Source organism: Crocodylus porosus, unplaced genomic scaffold, assembly GCF_001723895.1.
Source record: "Crocodylus porosus isolate Cpor-Errol unplaced genomic scaffold, CroPor_comp1, whole genome shotgun sequence".
NCBI classification, from domain to species: domain Eukaryota; kingdom Metazoa; phylum Chordata; order Crocodylia; family Crocodylidae; genus Crocodylus; species Crocodylus porosus.
This window is the reverse complement of record NW_017728918.1, coordinates 11,593,009-11,606,486: the sequence shown is the minus strand read 5'-3', so window position 1 is coordinate 11,606,486 and position 13,478 is coordinate 11,593,009. Positions and strand designations below refer to the sequence as shown.

The 13,478-nt window shown below is 65.3% G+C and overlaps 2 protein-coding genes across 3 annotated transcripts in view; one reads left to right on the top strand and one right to left on the bottom strand.

The window, feature by feature from the left end:
* LOC109312075 (low density lipoprotein receptor adapter protein 1-like) overlaps nucleotides 1–13,477 on the bottom strand; it is a gene marked incomplete at its 5' end in the record, with an annotated part of 16,845 nt that extends 3,368 nt beyond the window's left edge. Inside the window, 10 exons of the mRNA XM_019538124.1 lie at nucleotides 5,359–5,361; nucleotides 9,583–9,846; nucleotides 10,007–10,066; nucleotides 10,414–10,457; nucleotides 11,536–11,645; nucleotides 11,831–11,903; nucleotides 12,483–12,597; nucleotides 12,925–13,037; nucleotides 13,109–13,248; nucleotides 13,426–13,477. Of these exons, the coding sequence (XP_019393669.1) occupies nucleotides 9,621–9,846; nucleotides 10,007–10,066; nucleotides 10,414–10,457; nucleotides 11,536–11,645; nucleotides 11,831–11,903; nucleotides 12,483–12,597; nucleotides 12,925–13,037; nucleotides 13,109–13,248; nucleotides 13,426–13,477 (933 nt within the window). The remainder of the gene's footprint in view (nucleotides 1–5,358; nucleotides 5,362–9,582; nucleotides 9,847–10,006; nucleotides 10,067–10,413; nucleotides 10,458–11,535; nucleotides 11,646–11,830; nucleotides 11,904–12,482; nucleotides 12,598–12,924; nucleotides 13,038–13,108; nucleotides 13,249–13,425) is intronic.
* On the top strand, nucleotides 4,117–8,418 carry FNDC4 (fibronectin type III domain containing 4). Of its 2 annotated transcripts, none has more exons than XM_019537298.1 (6): nucleotides 4,117–4,304; nucleotides 5,689–5,887; nucleotides 6,366–6,455; nucleotides 6,738–6,871; nucleotides 7,510–7,854; nucleotides 7,889–8,418. In XM_019537298.1, exons 2-5 carry the CDS (start codon nucleotides 5,698–5,700, stop codon nucleotides 7,543–7,545), a joined length of 450 nt encoding a protein of 149 aa, XP_019392843.1. In that variant the 5' UTR covers nucleotides 4,117–4,304; nucleotides 5,689–5,697; the 3' UTR covers nucleotides 7,546–7,854; nucleotides 7,889–8,418. The 2 variants fall into 2 exon arrangements, with proteins under 2 accessions (XP_019392843.1, XP_019392842.1); XM_019537297.1 differs by having other exon boundaries at nucleotides 4,118–4,304; nucleotides 5,683–5,887.
* Nucleotide 13,478: the final 1 nt, after the last annotated feature.

Sequence of the window (13,478 nt, the reverse complement as noted above, 5' to 3'; positions counted from 1 at the left end):
CCAGCCGCGGCCGGGCGCGAGGCCTGCTGTCGGGGCAGCCGGGAGGCCAGGGCCTGGGGCCACGGTTTGTTCTGGACAGGCCTCTTCTCCAGCCTGCTTCACCCGCTGCTGCGGGCTGCCCGGCCTGGCCCGGCCCGGCCCGCCTGCCGGCTTGCACAGCCCCATGCCGAGCCGAGCCTGCAGAGCAGGCCGCGGCCTCCAGCACCGCAGCCTGCTCTGGCCGCGGCCACCTCTGCGGACTCCCCCTGTCCTGGAGTCTCCAGCCCCCTTCGGCCCGGGCTGGGCAGACCGCTCCCTCCCTCTGGCCGCAGGAAGCTGCAGGGGTGCGAGGCGATGCTGCGCTCCCTGGCTCCGCTGGGCCCGAGGGCAGGGGTGGCCCCGAGCCGGGAGGCCTGGCCACACGCACGCTCTGCCTCGGGCACCCTGGGCAGGCTCCCTGTACCCTCTCCCGCCCCAGCCGCAGGGCACAGGGAGGCCTCCTCTGCCCACTGCTTGCCCAGGCGGGACCGCCGACGGGCCCAGGCCGGGCTGGCTCCTGGGTCTGCACCACGCTGGCGGGAGCCAGGCTGCTTGACACCAGCTGTCGCGACCCCAAGCTGCCCTCTGACCCCAGGAGTCTCCATCGCCCCCGTCACTGCGCCAGTCCACGAGCTGCCTCATTAGCCCGCCCAGCCCAGCCCATGCGGTGCGCTCCCCCCAGGCGGTTCATCCTCCTACCCCATCTGGGAGCCCGTCCTCTTGCCTGGGGGTTTTGGGGACCAGGAGTCTGTGGCCCAGAGCACCCTTCTCTCGCACCTCCGACTGCCCCTGCGGTTGCTGCCCTGCGGCCAGGCAGGCTGTGCCTGCTCCAGTCCCTGTGCCTGACCCGGACCCCATCTGCAGCTGCTTGACCAGCGTTTGTTTTTCTTGGCCTTGGACTTGGCCATGTCCAGGCACAGCTGGGCCCCTTGCGCACTGGCAGAGCTGCCTCTTCCCGCTGGGTGTCATTTCTTCCCCACATTGTGGGGGATGGGGAAGGGGCTGCTTGGGCCAGTGCTTCTGCCGGTACCGACCCCACAGGGTCCTGGCGGGAGGGTCTCGTCCCCGTGCTCAGGCTTAGCCCCGCACTGCCCTGGGGCAGCAAGAGATTTCCCCCCAGTTCAGACTGGTGCACACTGGAGGCTTTTGCCTTCCTCTGCAGCGCGGCATGGCCGCAGCCTGGGGTCTCTCAGTGTATCAAAGCTCCCTGGCAGCAGCAGGGCACTGCCTCTCATCCCCTGGGGCAGGGCCTCTGTGCTCGGGGCTGGGGTATGGTGGTGTCGGGAACAGGGCAGGCAGGATGTGTCTAGGAGGGTTTGAGCAGGGCTGATCCTGCCTCGGGCAGGCAGATGGATGAGCTGTGGAGGCCCCGGCACCCAGGCTGTGCTGCAGCTCTGGTTCTCTGATCTGGGCCCCTTGGTGCAAGTCTGTGCCTCCGTCCCAGTCAGGGCAGGGGAAGCTGCAGGGTGCGAGGGCAGCGCCCAGGTCCTGGTGGCTCCCTGCAGCAGGTCTGGCCATCGGGGTGCAGCGGGGCTGTGCTGGCTGCCTCCCCCTGCACCGGCCTGGGGGTTTTGGTGAGACAGTGCCGCCAAACACCGCGGCTTCGGCTGGCTCTGGACGGAGCATGCACGGGAGCCGGGAGGACACCCCATCTGTGGCGCGGGGTGCAGGGAGGCTGTCAGGCAGCTCCTGCCTTGCTGTCAACCTCTCAGCACATTAATAGCTCAGCAACAGTGTCTGCAGGGCCCGAGAGCCAATGCTGTCCCTGGCGCCTCCCGTGGCACAGATGCACGCTGCCTCTCTGGTGGAGCTGGGAGTCGGTCCCTGTCCCCAGGGCATCAACCCTGCAGTTACCCCAGGAGGGGCAGTTGGGCAGGGTGCTGGGGTCCGTCCTGTGCAGAGGAGGGATTGCCCAGGCAGGCTGAGCAGCAGCTGGGATGTCCCCTGGCTCTCAGGTCTGTGGGTCTCCAGGGAGGTACTGGTGTCATCCCACGGCACGGTCCACGTTGTCACCTTCCCTTTGTTCAGGGGCAATGCTACAGGCACATCGGCTCCCTTGAGGTGGTCTGCGAGTGCTCTCGGGACCCCGTGCCCTTCACGACCTCATTGTTACGAGAGAGAGTGCGGGTTGCAGGTCTTAGTCACAAGGGCTCAGCCGGGTTTATTGCCTACAAACTAGCCCAGACGCTAGCAGCTAAGACCAACCAGCCGCGGGGCTACCTGGCACATCGCGTTACACCCAGCATGACCCTGGGGTCTTTTATTTTATCCGGAGAAGTACAAGAGAAGCCAAAGCAAATTCCTCCAAACCACGTGCCGGTGTATCGGGATATTAGCAATCAGGCGTGGGCAAGGGCAGTGACATCCAGAGGAGAGCAGACACGCTCACTGCGGCATGGGGGGGTCTCTGGCCCCTCAGAATTCCCATCCCTCTGCCTTGGGGGGGGTTGGTGCAGGCCAGGCTTGAATTGCACCGAGTCCCAGAGCCGCAGGGCAGGCAGGGAGCTCCAGAGATCACAGCTAGTCCAAGCCTTGCCTGAGGCAGGATCAGCTCTGTCCAAGCCAGCCCGGGCAAACCATCGTGTAAGTTCGTCGTAAGACGACCATCGACCCTGACACGATACAGACCTTGTAACCGAACTGGCCACAGGGAACCATGGCAGCAGTGTCCTGCTTCTATGAAATGTCAACAGACGCTGCAGAGTCCAGGCCCAGGCCATGCCCCGCTGCAGAGGGAGGCAAAGCCCCACAGTGCACCCACTCTGAGCAGGGGGAAATCCCTTCCTGCCCCAGTGCAGCATCGGGCTGGGGCTGAGCCTGAGCGCGGGGGCGAGACCTTCCTGCTGGGACCCTGTGGGGTTGGTGCAGCAGGAGCACTGGCCCAGCCCAGCCCCATCCCCAGTGCCTCTGGGGGAGGGGGAAAAGCCCCCTGACACCTGGAGCAGAAAGGGGCAAGGGGCAACCAGGGCAGCCCCGAAGCCTGGGAAATGTCTGCAGTGAGCACAGGCATCGCTGGGCCTTGAGCATCGCTGCCCTATGGCTGTCCACCCTCTCCTTGACACCTCCAGTGATGGAGAGTCCACACTTTCCCACCGCCTCCACTTTCCCATGGCACCAACCCCATGGGGTCCCGGCTGGAGGGTCTCGCCCCCCACTCAGACTCAGCCCCACGCTGCACTGGGGGTAGGAGGGGACTTCCCCCTGCTCAGACTGGTCTACACTGGGGGGTTTTGCCTCCCTCTGCAGTGGGGGCACGACCTCACCCTGGGGTCTCTGCAGCATCCTTGACCCCCACCGGCAGCAGCAGGACGTTGGCAGCTGCAGCCCCCCTGTATCCCGGGGGTGGGGGCGATGCCTGGCGCTGCGTCAGGATGACAGTGTTGTGCGGCTCCAAGGTCGAACATGGGGTTTGTGTGAGCTGGTTTGGATGGGGCTGATCCTGCCTCAGGCAGGGCTTGGACTGGATGTGCCCCCACAGGTCCCCGCGGCTCTGGCATGCTGTGTTTCTATGACCCTCAATCCCGGCACCAGGCCCTGTGCTGTCTCCAGCCTGGGGGCTTGGGTGTTTGCCCCTCAGGTGTTCCTTATTATCCCTAAATACCCCCATGGCCCTTTCCACACTGGCCCAGACCCAGGACCTGGGGAAACCAGGACTCCCCCTGCCCTCGTCCAGGGGGAAGTTAACCCATTTCCTCCCAGCGTGTCACAAAATTTCAAGGTCAAAGCAGGGAAAGTGAGGCAGGGAAACACCAAAGCATGCTGGCTCCTGTCTGCTCCGAACCCGAACCCGAACCCAGGCAGCCCAATAGGAGGCAGCTTGGCTGGCCCAGTGCAGTGCGGGCAGCATGAGCAGAGATGTGCTTGCAGGCCACGGCAGTCCCTGCACCAGCCTGTTGGGGATACTCAGATGAGGGGTGCTGGGACCCCTTGTCCTGCTGGAGCCCTCCAGCCCATCTCTGAAAAAGCTGCATCCCTGGGGGAACAAAGAGCCCATCTGGGCTGGAGGGGCCCTAGGACCATGTGGGGCCTCGTGCCCTGGCCCTGGGGGAGCCCGGCCTTGGCCATGGGGCTGTGCTGCCTCCGCCTTTGCTAGCTGGCCGGGGGGCGGCTGGGTGTGGGGGGCAGTGGAGTGACCTCTCTGTCTTGTCTCTTCCCCCCTCGCATGCACAGACCGTCCCCCGTCCCCTGTCAACGTGACCGTGACGCAGCTGAAGGCCAATTCTGCCACTGTCTCATGGGACGTCCCGGAGGGAGACGTCATCATCGGCTATGCCATCCTGCAGCAGGTACGCTTGCACCTGGGCTGAAAACAGCCCGGGAGCCCGTCTGGCCACGGTTCCCAGAGGTGCCTGCTTGGGCAGACCCTGCTCAGCCTCATCCCCCGGTGCCTCTGCTCAGCCCCATGTGCCCTGTGTAATTGCTGTAGCCCCAGCTGTGCCTGCCCCGGGCTCCAGGGACACCCACTCCACCCACAGCCCGGGCCAGGCCTGCCGTGGGCAGATCCAGGATTTTGAATAGGGAGGTGCAGGTGCGTCCTCACATGGAGCACAACACACTTTCCTCCTGCTAAAGAGAAACCAAAAGCTTTACTAATATGTTTGGGGGGACGGGGGCAGCACTATCTTAGTCAGTTCAAGCACTAACCAGTATCACTATTGCAATGGTCTCAAGTTGCAGCAGGGGAAATTGGGGTTAGATATTAGGAAAAACTTTCTCATGAGGAGGGTAGTAAAGTATAGGAACAGGTTGCCCAGAGAGATGGTGAGTCTCCGTCCTTGGAGGCGTTGAAAACCTGGCTAGACAAGCCTTGGCTGGGATGATGTACTTGGGGTTGCTCCTGCTTGGAGCAGGGAGTCAGACTAAGTGCGACCTCCCTTCCAGCCCTCATTGCCTATGATCCTATTGGCATGTGCACTGATTTGCTAGAGTACATGTAGTTTTAAGAAAACAAGAAACTAGGCACAGGAAGGTCAAAGGAGATTGTATCCTTAGTTCTGCAGTCACCATAGTTAGATGTGTGTCTCTCAGTCATCAAACATCATCTAGCCTTCTTGAGCATCTTGACAGGGCCTCCAGTAATTCCCTGCTGGTCATTTCTACCCCGAGCTCATATGACCCCCCTGCCGAGTCCCGGTCTATAGCTTGAGCTACCAGTAGTCTGCAGGGGAGTGCAATAGGAGATGGATGTGACTAGGAGTGGTGACCAGCATTGTAGAGAAAGGGGAGTTTGAATGGTGGATCATCAAGACCTGCACAAAGGAGTGGGTTGTTCACACCTGGGGCGTGAAGAGAAATTAGCAGGAATCAGGGAGCTGACCAGGAGCCATGAAGGCAATGGACTCCCTCAGCACTGCCTGGATAGAAATGCTACTGCAGTTGGAGGGGAAGTGTGGGTGGAGATGGGATTGGGGGTGCAACCACTGCACCTCCAGATCCACTCTGGGGTCTGCTTTAGGCTGGGCTCTGAACAAGGCACCGAGGCTCTTCAGGGATGGTGCCTGAGCATCCAGGGGGGCCTGAGCAGCCCCATGAGGCCTGGGGGCCTGGGCAAGAAACCTACGGGGGCACCATGCTCTCAGCTGCACGGGCTTTTGCCCTCTCAGGGCCCTGTGGGGCTGTGGGGGGGGGGGTCCTGGCCAGGCTGACGGGGGCTGGTCCCCACAGCGGCAGGATGGGCAGATGCAGCGGTTCATCCGGGAGGTGAACACCACGAACCGGGCCTGTGTGCTGTGGGACCTGGCAGAGGACGCTGACTACGTCATCCAGGTGCAGAGCATTGGCCTGCACGGCGAGAGCCAGGCCAGCAAGCGCGTACACTTCCGCACCCTGAAGGAGACGGACCGCCTCCCCTCCAACAGCTCCAACCAAGGTGAGCCCTGCGCCATCGCTGAGGGGCAGCCAGGCAAGGGGCAGCTGGCCTGGTGCTGGGCGCTCCTACAGCAATGGGGAGTGAGGACGTGGCAGCCGGTAGCAGCTGCCCCCAGGCCTGTGCCTGCGCTGCGCCGTGTCCCTGCAGAGGGAGGCTGCAAGCCCATCCGGGACTGGCGCTGCATTGGAGCTGAGCGGGGGCCAGTGCCCCGCAGCTTTGCAGAGTAATATGGCACCATCCCCAGTCCAGCAATACCCAACCCCAGTCCCCCATGCTGGGCAGCCCCTGCCATCACTGTCATCATCACTGGGCAGCCTGAAGCCGCAGCGAAGGGCCTGCAGCCCTGTGTCCCAAGGGCCAGTTGCCTCCCTGGCCTCTGTCCCCCATGGGGACGGGGAGGGCTCAATCCCGCCCCCCGCACTGGTCCCAAGCGGAGCAGGGGGTGGCTGGTGGCTGACCGGGGTGTGCGCACCCGCAGGCGACATCACGGTGGAGGGGCTGGACAAGGAGCGGCAGCTACAGACAGGCGAGATTGTCATCATCGTGGCCGTGCTGCTCATGTGGGCAGGTGTGTGTGGCAGGTCCCGGCTATGCTGCGGGTGCTCTCGGGTGCCACTGCAGCCTGGGGAGGGGGCATGGGGCACACTACAGGAGCCCCTGGGACTGGTTGCAACACGCTGGGCCCCTGGACAGCAGGGGGGTCTTGGCCCCGTGGTCACAGCCCTCCCTGGGCTTTGCTGATGGGGGCTGAGGGGTGTCCAGAGGGCCATGGCAGCACAGCCTGCAGTGGAGGCCGGGGGCAGGGGGGTGTGACTGAGCCCCTTGACCCCCCCCCCCCGTGTCGCGGCAGCGGTGATTGCGCTGTTCTGCCGGCAGTACGACATCATCAAGGACAATGACTCCAACAACACCAAGGAGAAGGCAAAGCCGTCGTCGGAGCACAGCACGCCCGAGCGGCCCACGGGGGGACTCCTGCGGAGCAAGGTGGGTGCATGTGCACGGCTGAGGGCCAGGCTGCAGGGGCCAGCCAGACGGTGGGACCAGATGCTGAGAGGCCTGGCGCATGGTGACACGTTGGGGACCCCGCTTTGCTGCCCCAGCTGTGAGGCCACGCATGCTGCTGGGGGCTGGTCCTGGTCCAGTTTGCGCAGGGTTGAGGATCCATCCCTTTGCCACCTTGGCCCCAGGGGAGTGGAGAGGAGGGCAGAGCCCTGTTGCCTGGTTGGCCATGGACAAAGTGCCGCTCGCAGACCCAATGACCATCCGTGTCTCATGGAGCAGGACCCCCCGTGACGACCCCTGACCTGGCTGGAGAGCTAACTGTGCCCAGGTCTGGCTGGCTGTGCCTCGCCCCCCGTGCAGGGGGCTTGCTGTGGGTTCTCCAAACCTTGGCTGCACCCTGGGTCCTGCATGGGGTGGGGGCTGTCGTGCCAGGCTCTGCCCACTGCTTCTTCTGCTTGGGGGAGGTGGGTTTCTCAGGTGGGCCCAGGCCACTGGGCCTGCGGGTGCTGCAGCTGCAGGGGAGCGTGGTGCTCAGTGCTCCTCAGCGTGTGCCAGGCTGCGGGAGCCAGCCCCTTGCACCAGGGCAAGTGCCAGCTTCAACGCCCCCTTCTTTCTGGCAGAAAAAGTCCCCATCAGTCAACATCATCGAAGTGTGAGTGCAGGGCCAGCACTGGACCGGTCCAACCAGAGCAGAGCATGCTTGCAGGGTCAGGACACGCTCCTCCGTGTATGGAGACGGGATGGAGCAGTGCACGCAGCACACGGGTGGCACTGGCAGCACAGGACTGCATCGCCTACGAGCCCCAGCTGCAGCCACGCAGGGGAAAGGACGAGGGTTTGCGGCCTCTTGGGGAGAGACCACCGGTGCCTCCCTCCGTCGGCTCCAGCCCAGGCTCCTGGCAGCAGGCAGCTTTGGCTCTTGTCCTCCCCACGGGGATTTCCCTGAGCCTAGGGTCTCAGCCGAGGTGGCACATGCAAGCCCAGGTCAGGACAGCTGAGGTGGTGCATGCAAGCTGGGTGCGGGGGCCCAGGTCAGGACTGTCTGCAGTGAGACCAGGTCAGTGCAGGGTTTGGGGGGGTTGCAGGGGTCACCGGGGTTTGTAAGGCTGCTCCCCTCCATGCAACTAGGGCCAGGCCAGGGGACTGAGGGTTGCAGGGGGATGAGGGTGGGCCCAGGTGCTGGGCTTTGCTGGTTGAGCCCCCGCTTCCCTGGATCGAGCCGAGCCAGCTGGTGGCCCCACGCTGCCCCAGCAGGACTGCAACCCCAGGGCCAGCACAGGGCACCAGCCAAACCCCTGCAACCAGGACAGCATGGAGGTACTGGCGGCCTGGCTCCTGCCCCGGACACACAACCCAGAGCGGGCCCACAGCTCCCTCCCCAGGACTCAGCATCACGGCGTCTTCCAGGATCAAGCCTTTGCGCACAGCACTTTCCGGACTTGGCCTCCTCTGCGGGAAGGGGTGGGGGGCAGGGCCAGCAGTGCCCGTAGTGGGGGCTTTTCAATAAAAGTCTGTGGTCTGAGGCAGGGCAGGATAGGCTCCGTGGCGGCTGGGGCTGGGAGCCGTGTCCCATGGCAGCACAGGGCTGAGATGGGGCCAGGAGCAAGATGACCTGCTGGAAGAGGAAGGAGCCTGCCCAGGCCCTGTGGCCACGGGCCACAACCCAGCTGGCCCTGCCTGTGTGTGAGGAAGGGGAGGGCCGGCCTCACCAGGGGCAAAGGGGCAAGGGGAGGGGCAGACGGGCCATCCTGCCACTTCTGGGGCCCTGGCACCACATGCAGGAACATTGCAGCTGCCTTGCTCGCGCGATGCAGGGTCTGCCGTGGGTGCAGGTAGCCCCATCCTGGCCTCGGGGTGCCCGTGGCACAGAGCCTGGCTGCCCAGCCCAGCTTACAACAGTAGAAAAAGGGTTTATTGAACTCAACAATCAGCTCATTGCGGCCTCTGTCCTGAGGGCACAGAACAGCAGGGTGGGAGCCTACCCCATGGTGCAGGATCCCACGTACTCAGCGAGGGGTCCCAGAGAGGCCACCCCTCCCATTGTTTGGTTGCTACCCAGTGGCGCTTCCCATGGACCAAAGCTCAGAGGGAATGCTCCAGGGGACAAGGGCAGATCTCACCCCTTTCCAGCACACCTCTAACGCCAGCTCCAGGCTGCAAGGGCCAGGGACCCAGGCTGGCAGCTGTGACCAGCACCGTGCACCCTGCTGACCTGCCACAGAGCACCCCAGGGCATGGAGCAGGTGTGGGGCAGGGCTTGCTGCCATTTGCCGGCCAGCCTGGTGTGGAGGCCAAAGCCCAAGCACAGAGCCCTGGCAGGCAGCAGCTCACCTGGCCAGGGGTCAGGACCAGCCTGGCAGGGGCTGGGGGGCAGCAGCCCTTGGGTCTAAGCAAGCTCCCTGGGGGCTAGGAGGTTGCACAGGGCAGCTGGGAGCCCCCAACCTGGCATGGCCCCCGCCACGGGCAGCAGGAGAGGAGCAGAGACCGTAGTGCCACACGCCCACAGGGCTGCAGGGACTCTTCTGGTCCATGTACCTGGAACGGAGCTGAGGTCTGTACGAGAGGAGCTGGACTGGGGCCGGCTGGAGCAGAGCAGACGGGCTGCAGCCAGAAGCAGTGCGGGGAACAGGCAGGGAGCTCGGTCCGGCTACCGGGGGCAGAGCCAAGGGTTTGTGCAAGCGTCTGGCAGGGGCGGGGGCTGCCCCCACAGGGCAGTGCGCAGGGCCGGGGCTCAGGCACAGGGTGGAGATGAGCACTTGGTCCATGACTGTGGTGCTGAGGCCTGCCGGAGCCACGTCAGCCCAAAGACACTGCAGGGCAGGACTGCTCGGGTGCGTGGGGTCTGGCACCCGCCTCCCGCCTGGCCCTGCCGTCCGGCGGGCGGCCCAGGCGGGGCCAGCTCATTGCCAGCTGTGTGGCACACGAGGCCCCTGCTCCCGGTGCTGGCAGCGTCGAGCCTGGAACAGAAGAGGGACGAGGCCGCGGAGCTGGGGAGGCATGGGGGCATCTCCCAGCAGGAGAGGCCTTTCCCCAGGCCGTGCCGTGACACTGGCCCCCGCTGCGGCAGGGGGCATGTGCCGGTAGGGCAGGACAAGGTGGGGGACAAAGGCTGTTTACCTGCCAGCCCCGGGGCGCCCTCCTCCGTGCAGCTGGGAACAAAGAGAGCATGCGTCGCCCCTGCAACCGGGGGGCACCAGGCACCAGCCCCCCTGGGCAGCTGTGGCCAGGCCAGCCCATGACCGTGGCCAGGGAGGGCTTTATGAGCAGAGCCCGACAATACGGGGCACAGCTTCAAGGACCCACGGCTCCCAGCACCAGGCAGCTGGGGCCCCCCAGGCATCTCCTTTGCACCCAGGAGCACGGTGCCCCCGACGTTCAGCAGTGGCCCTGGCACAGACTGCGGCCAGGGGCCCGGGATGCCTCCATGGCGGTGGGGGAAACTACTGGGGTTTTGGCCTCCTGGCTCCAGAGCTGGGCTCAGGCTGGCTCTGCTGCCACAGTCACTGTAGTGGCGTGGCACCTACCTGGGAAAGGCTTCATCCAGGTCATCATCTTCCTCTTCCTCTTCCTGAAGAGGATGGGAGGGTTTAAACCCTCTCAGAGGAACTGTCCCCAGTCCCTCCCTGAGCAGGGCCTTGCACGGGACACAGCTTCCATGCCCAGCCCCAGCCGTGGGGCATGGGGAGCCATGGGGCTCTGCACCCCAGATAGGGCAGGGCACACCCCCCTGGAGTCCATGGGGATGGGGATGGGGAGGGGGAGGATGCCGCAAGCAGCCGTCTGGCCCCAGTGTGTGCTGGCACAGAGCTCTGGTTGCAGCATGTGGGTGGCACGGGAAGGAGGGGTCCCTGCTCCAGCCCCCCAGCACCTGGAAGCACCAGGCATACAGCCCCTGGGAGCAGCACACTGAAGCGGGGTGTGGAAGGGTGGGGACGCCTCACTCAAGGCTCCCACCTTTCGGTGAGAGACGGGAGCAGAGACAGTCAGGAGAGGGGGTCTCCGCCAGGGGAGAGGGCAAAGCAGCACTTGTCACTGGGTGTCAAGGAGAGGCTGGGCTGGTCGGGGGGGATCTAGGTGCAGCAATGCCCGTGCTCTGCTGTGAAGGTGCCATTCCCGCCCCCTTCTGCTCCATGTGTCAGGGGGTTTGAAGCTTCCCCCAGAGGTGCTGGTGTTGCCGCAGCCCAGGCTGGGGATGGGGACTAGGCTGTACCAATGCTCCTGCTGGCACTAACCCCACAGGATCCTGGCTAGAGGGTCTTGCCCCTGTGCTCAGGCTCAGCCTGATGCTGCTTTGCCCCCTGCTCAGACTGGTGCGGACTGGGGGGTTTTGCCTTCCCCTGTAGCGGGGGCATGGCCTCGACCTGGGCTCTCTGCAGTGCCCATGACTCCCCCTGGAAGCAGTGTCCCAGGGATGGGGGTGATGCCTGGGGCTGTCAGGGACAACTGTTGTGTGGCTCTGAGGTTGGACACAGAGTTTGTCTGGGCTGATCCTTCCCCAGGCAGGGGGCTGGACTGGATATGAGCTCCAGAGCCCCCGTCAGCCGCATGGGTCTGGGAGTTGGTGACTCTATCACCCCTTAGCCACACGGCTCCTGGCAGGGTGCGAAACAGCTCTGCGCCCAGGCCTGGCTCTGCCCATACTGTACCCCGAGGTGCTGGAGGGGGGTGCTTCCCATGGGAGCCGGCGCCCTTGTGCTGCCTGGCTCACTGCTCTCCAAGGCACAGGAAGAGTGAAGGGGCTGCTCCTGCCTGGAGCCTAAAACAGGGCAAAAGCAGCAGTTAGAGTCCAAGTGTAGGGAGGGCGGGAAGGGGAAGGGGACCAGCACCTCCAAACTGGCTCCTTGGGGTGCTACCACAGGCTGGGGGGGGGCACAGCCAGGGGTTGGGTCTCATGTGGGTCCAGGGGCCTCCACAGAGCACTAGGGCAGAGCCACCTCCTACCTGCACGTGCTGCTTCCCAGAGGTCCAGTGCCACCTGGAAGGCCTGAGCCACGGTCAGCGTCACAGCCTGGGCCTGTGGGAGAGCGCCGAGAGCAGAATGAGGCTGGCAGCTCTCCCTGCCCTCCCAGCCAGCAGCTCTGCAACGAGAGCCCCAAACCTGCCAGGCCCCTGTGGCCCCACACCTGTCCATGACCACACTCCTCTGACTGCACCCCAGCGCCCTCCCCCACATGGGGGAAGGGACAGCAGGGCCCCAGGAGACCCGTAGAGCAACATGGTGAATTCAGGGGGGCTCCAGAGGGTCCCAAGGTGGAGAGCATGGAACCCAGGAGTCCTGGGACGGAGACCCCTGCTGCTCCTCTCCCAGGGGTGTGCAGGCACTCGACGCTGCTGTTACCCCTGTTGTTTCAAGGGGGTCAGCTCCAGGGGTGCATGCTGCAACTGGAGGGCTCTGGGTGAAGCCAGCCCAGGCCCTGTTCCTGGCTGAGAGGTGGGGGCGGGAGGACTTGCAGCTGGCTGAGCCGTGCGGGGCAGAGGCTGCTGCTGAGGACGCGGTAGAGTCCTGGGAGGGCAGCAGGCAGCGGGGCCAGGACAGTGCTGGAGGCAGGGGTCACAGACCCGGCTGACTCAGGGCGGGCAGGCCAGTGCTTACGATCTTCTTCTTGGGGGAGAGGAAGGCATGGCACTCCAGCGCCCCGCTCTGCTGGCTCTGCGCCACGTAGGCGAACACCTTGTTCTGCAGCTTGTCTGTGGTGCAGTAGGAGATCCTGCAGGAGGGCAGCGGGTCAGCCCGGGGCACCCGCACCGCACCTACCCCAGGCACCAGGCATGACGGGCGCTCAGTGCGATGGGCCACACAGCTTCCAGCCGCTGGGAAGGGAAAGGCTGCGAGGGCTGCCCTTCCCCACGTGCGAGCAGTGGTCCAGGTCCCAGGGCGTGAAACCCAGGTGCAGGGACGCAAGCATGTGTCAGCGCCCGGCAGGGCCAGAGTCCCGCTGCCCCCATGCCGGGGTCAGACAGCAGGCGACGCAGCCGCCAGCATCCCCACGGGTCGGCCCAGGCCAGCCTCTGTCCCCATGCAGCGCGGCGCACACCTGTAGATGGAGATGTTCTCGATAATCTCCTTGGTCTCGGCGTCCTGCAGCAAGATGCCGCGCGGGGACACGGTCAGGATCACCTTCCGCAGCTTCCGGGCTCCCACACGGGCCTGCAGGCAGGCGGGTGGTCAGCAGTGGCCAGAGCCCACGCGCGGCCCCCTGAGGCCAGGCCCCTGCTCACCGTGGCGAGGATGCGGCGGATGGCAGCGGCCGCCATGTCCTCACCCTTGGGCGCATCCACCAGCGTCATGCCCAGGTACTTGAGGGCGAAGCCCAGGCCCTCCAGCAGCGGCTCCTGCACGTCCCACCGCTCGGGCAGCCCTGCGGGCGGGGCGGGGCGGGGCAGCGCGGAGGTCGCCCACGGCTCCACGGGACCCATCCTGTGCGCCGCGCCCACGCTGCTTCCGGGGAGGGGGCCCGCCCCGGCCCATGCCCTTCACGAGCCCACACCCACGCGTGTCACCCCGCCCCACTTGCCCACGCGCGACCCGCACTCACGACGGCGGCGGCGCAGTCCCAGGCCGCGGCGGGCCAGGCGCGGGCTCCGCAGC